Genomic DNA, 5,449 nt, shown 5'->3' on the forward strand with positions numbered 1-5,449 from the left:
GTAGAGGTGGGACAGGAGCGTGTCACCCTGGCCGGGGGGACCGCGCCCTTTCTTCTGCCCTTGGCTGTCCAACCTTGTCCAAAGTCTTCAAAATGTCTATAAATCCACAGCCTTTGAGGCAGTTGAACAGAAAAAGACGTCAGAGTCCGAATTACTCCTTCAACCGGGTTGGCTACGGTGGCTTCTGTCTCGCAATTCCACTGAAGAAGTTATCTGAAGTTTTCTTTTGCTGTTCTCATGTCCAACTCCCAACTCTTTTATAGTTGAGGATGCAGAGTCTAAAGATCTTTGTCCAGTTCAACGCCCTTGAGAACTGCTGAGGATAACCCCAATCCCTGCCTGTTTCTGCCCTTTATACAGTTTGACACAAAAACCTAGTTTGCTCCCATCAATGATTCATGCATGTTCCTGCTGCCCACTCTGATTTCCCAACAAGCTGAACATGTCCTAACTTGTTTGTCCATTTGCCCTTTTTCAGAATTCAATCAATCCCCATATTTCGTCTTTTAATAATTTTTTAGCATTTAGTTACACAGTTGTTTTGGAAGCTCTCTAGGCTTCAAACATTAATAGACAATACATCCAACATTATTTCTAAGAAATACTTCTCAGTCAGTTAATCACACAACATTTTTCTGCAAATTCTTAGTTACCCCATACGTTATTTAGCTCAGAAAAGGACCCTACGGCCCAGGACAGTTACCATGCACCCTTGGAAAGTCCACGTTTAACCCAAGATACACTCTGGGTGGCGTGATCTCCACTCACTTGACAGCTCTTAGTGGTTGGTGTCCAGGGAACGCTACAAAAATGCTTAAAACATGTTTCAGAACAATTGAGTTGCAGTCTTTGCTTTGCTACAGTGGCTTTACTAATATGCCAATATTGTAAGAAAAGTGCCATTTGCAAAACAGCACACAATGACACAAAGAAACTACTGGGATGTAGAGTATGTCCACGATGGGTGACGTTAGTGATATGAGGACAGATAAGGCAATGCTGTTACGCGTGGAACTAGGTTGAACCCAAATGCAGACACGGAACACGGAAACAGATAGTTTATAGGTTTATTCCAAAGTCCAAGTTAAGGGGTGCAACAGGGAAAAGCTAAGTCCAAATCCAATGGTAATCCAGGGTACAAAGCGTGTGTGGGACCGTGTTTGAGGGTTCGTGTCCAATAATCAAAGATCCAGTGTGGAGAGCAGGAGTGAAGTGTCAGCAGGAGTCTGGTTCAAAGAATTGTGGCAGACAAAGAATAATCAGGACAAGCAAATATGACAAAACCTAGGACACCAGGTAGCCTCATCAGCAAGCCTAACATAGTCTTGACTATGATCTGATGAAGTGTAGTAGGTTGACCTGGTATTTGAAGCAGAGGTGATTAGAGTAGATGAGCTGCAGTTGGAACCCTGACTCCCGCACACCAGGCTTCACTCCTGCAATTAAGGACAGACAAAGGGGGGACACAGTGCTACCTGCAGCAGATCTAACATATGTAGGCGACATAACTGATAGACTGGGAAGAAAAACCATACCGCTCAAATACGTAGGCTACTATCTGGAAATAATAATGCATCAAACCCTAGCCCAACTATATATAGTCAGGGCATCTAACCCTAACCCAACTAAATATTGTTGGGGCATCTAACCCTAACCCAACCATATATAGTTGGGACCTCAATATCTTCTCCCGATGCAGGAATAATGTGAAGGAATAAAGTTTCTTTACCAGCCGGATCTTTGAGAATAAAACGTTTAGCAAGTAACAGCACACCACACACACACACACACACACACACACACACACACACACACACACAACCTTATTACTGATTAATTTGATATATTTTAATAAAAACATAGTTACTCCTTTCCAGTGATTTTCTTAACTTCAATCAGGACACTGCATTGTCCAATATTTGGATTTATTTTATGAAACCCTTTATAAACTATAAGTGCAGGTGTATAAAACTGAAAACAGAAACATTTATAAATTGTATTTATTCACACCTTAGTTAAAGGGTTTCACACCCCCCACACCCAGCCACACACACACACACACACACACCACACACACACACACACACCACACACACACACACACACACACACACACACACACACACACACCCCACACGCAGTTCAGCAGTTTGGCTGAAAGAGAAATGCTGCTTTCACAGTTCTTTCTGTTGCCTAAACTAAAACTTTATAATGTTTAATTAAGTTGCAATGACATTTTATGAATTAAAATTAATTTCCTGCTTTAGAACAAATTATTGAACATCGGTCTGTCAATCCATGATCCAGAAATAAATGACTTCCACTACTGTATAAACTATAATTTGCAAATCCTTTTCAACTTATATACAAGTTGAAAGGATTTGAAGGATTTGCAAATGATTGTATTCTATTTTTTTTTTGGCATACATACTAGATCTTCTGTATTTACATAACACGTTTTAGGCAGTGTCCCAACTGCATTGTGATTGGAGCTTGTATTTGAGTCATTTTGTATTGTTTTTGTGTTTTGGCGACCACATGTATTTCATGATTGTAACCAAATGATTTATGAAGTTCTGTGTGCAAATCAGTAACATTAGACATATTTTCTTTGTTGTCTCTTTGTCTTTGTTTATTCAGCAGAAACAAAATGTAAATATTTCCAGAATTTGAACTGCAGATTAATCGTTTTATTTCTCTCAACGCTGATGATATGCTTTTTATTTCCGATTTAAAAAACGTGTTAGAATTTTGTAGTTTCATGCGAGTAATATTGACTATTCTTTAGATATACCTAAAACAAATATAATATTGCCATCCTTAATTTCCTCAATCCTAATTTATCATTGAAATGTTCCGACAATGAGTTTTGTTCCAAAGGTTTATCATTACAGACATTGTTTTACATAATCCTATACTGTCTTTCTACAGTCACCATGGAGACAATAAAACATATTTGTTGGATCAGTTTGTCTTCAGGATTTCATAAAGTCAGTGACACCATAAAGAAAACAGGAAACAGCTGATTTGATGACTACGTCTTTATTATGTGAAGAAATAATATTGAGACATTGCAACCAGCTGGTAAATGTGTCTATTGAAAGAGGAGAAATAAAAGCCAGAGCTAGTTGCAGAGTGCAGAGTGAGAGCAGTGTCAGAGTAAAACCAGTAGCAGAGTCCCTGCCATTATCTTTCCTTTAAGGAGTTTCTGTCTCATGGTTTTTCTGCTCCACCAGTCACTCTCTCACACCTTGTTTCACTTCCCTTTAAGAAACCTCTCATGCATTTCAGCACAGAAAGAGTCCTCATATGACCCAAATACATCAAACTGCACTGGACATAAAAAACTGATTTGGCAACATTTTTTAAAATGTCTTGTAAGAACTTTACTTTAAATTATTAGTGAAATTAAACAAATAGAGGAAATGAAGTGCCAATGATCACATGGTCTTCATGTGGATTTCAGTCATTTAGCAAACTTTAAAAAAAGATTTCAACCAGCTTCAACAATATAAAGATAATTAATAATTTGAGCGTTTCCAAATGCCGATCTTTATCTTCACACTGTTCAATACTACTTGATGAAAATACATTTAAAATCATCATAACAGTTATAAATGTGGTGGATAATTAAAAACTAACAATACCAAACCTCTTTAAGGAAAACTTAAGTGTGTGTGAAAAAAAAAAAAACTTTATTGAAGCTGCTCTGAGTTAGTCTCCATGATAAAGGAGGAGAAATAAAAAACAGAAATACTAACTGATTTCAGCATTTGTGCAGAAATATTTGATAATTTGACTTCTCTCTGACAACACCTAAACTACAAGTCCTCAAGTTTCTGTCGTCTAAAACCTGATTACAAGGTTTCTCCTGCAAATCAGACACGCACAACCTTTTATTCATCATTTAAATTTCTAATAAAAAACTGGCGTTTGATTGTGGGTAGAACAATGTTAAAAAATCATGTGAAATTGGGTAAAATCAGATATTTCAGCTTTTAGAGAGTTAGATGTCTGCAGAAGACTAAAACATTGCTCATGAATTAATAAAATACATAAAAATTGAACTTGCTTACGCTCTACAGCTATGAAATTCAAATAGAAGAGATATAAAATCTGGGTGATTAAAAGACTTAAATGTACTCACAGCCAAGTTCCAGTCTGGTTCCTCCACCGAACGTGTACCACAGTGACACAAACTGGTTGAGCCGTCGTACAAAAACCTCTCACTGTAGAGAGACACGGCTCTCTGACTTTGAACACAACACATTCAACAACACACACTTCCTGTTGGTTATTATTCATTTACTATTTCACTGTATATGTATAAGCACCGCCACATCTGTTCAGAATGAATCACATTTTTAGAGATTTATTGTTGAATGTGTCTGAAAGTGAAATTGATCCCTCCAACAATAATGAAAGCAGACAGAAAGGGTTTAGAAAGTAATGTATCCACAATTAGAGTCCGTCCACATTAAAATGCTCCCTGACACATTCTGGATCAATCCTGTGATAAAGGGATTGATCCGTAGAGAAACAGCATCCTCAGAGTAATCCAAGTCCCTGTTGGAGTCAGGCGGAGCATTTCCATAGAGAGCCACTTTGCATCAGCAGCACCATGCTCCAGTGCTCTGGGAGACTTTATAGTCCTGAGAGTTGAACACTGGAGGACTGACAGCTGTCCTCCATGACAACAGAAGACACAGAAATCCTCCTCATCAGAAACATGACTCGGACCTCCGTCCTCATCTGGGACTCTCCTCTGCTGCTGCTTCTCAGGTAAAGTCCAGAGAATCAAACTCCTCTCCTCTATGAACATCCGTCCCTCTGAAATGAAGCCGACTAAACCGTGATGCTGCTTTATGTTTTTGTCTCTGTGTCCTCAGAGTCCAGAGGTCAGGTCACAGTGACTCAGCCTGGAGCAGTGAGCTCTGCTCGGGGAGCCTCCGTCTCCATCAGCTGTAGGACCAGTCAAGATGTTGAGATAGCAGGTTCAGCTTGGGGTTCGAATATTGGAAAAGAACTTTTGTACTGGTACCAACAGAGAGATGGAGAATCTCCTAAACCACTCATTTACTTTGTTATGAGCGAGCATCAGGGATTTCAGATCGTTTTTCAGGCAGTGGATCAAAGTCTGACTTCAATCTGACCCTCAGTGGAGTTGAGGCTGAAGATGCAGCAGTTTATTACTGTCAGAGTATACATTGGATCAACAGTAAGAGTGTGTTCACACAGTGAAAAAGCGTCGTACAAAAACCCTCCCTCATCAGACTGAACAGAAACTGAATTGACTGCTGCAGCTGGAAGCTACTGCAGAGACTGATACAGTTCACTTAACACACACACACACACACACACACACACACACACACACACACACACCACACACACACACCTCAACAAGCTGAAGTTTCCTCAAATGAAGAGAACAGTTTCCAGTGAAGAA

At 39.3% G+C, this 5,449-nt stretch overlaps 1 gene segment (V, D, J or C); it reads left to right on the forward strand.

Moving 5' to 3' along the window:
* Positions 1–4,590: 4,590 nt before the first annotated feature.
* Positions 4,591–5,228, forward strand: LOC116686693 (Ig kappa chain V-III region ABPC 22/PC 9245-like; the record flags this gene model as incomplete). The annotated part of the segment is given in 2 exon segments: positions 4,591–4,782; positions 4,890–5,228. Coding segments are annotated over 2 exon segments (431 nt in total), but the record flags the coding sequence as incomplete, so codon positions are not given.
* Positions 5,229–5,449: the final 221 nt, after the last annotated feature.

Source organism: Etheostoma spectabile, unplaced genomic scaffold, assembly GCF_008692095.1.
Source record: "Etheostoma spectabile isolate EspeVRDwgs_2016 unplaced genomic scaffold, UIUC_Espe_1.0 scaffold437, whole genome shotgun sequence".
NCBI lineage: Eukaryota > Metazoa > Chordata > Actinopteri > Perciformes > Percidae > Etheostoma > Etheostoma spectabile.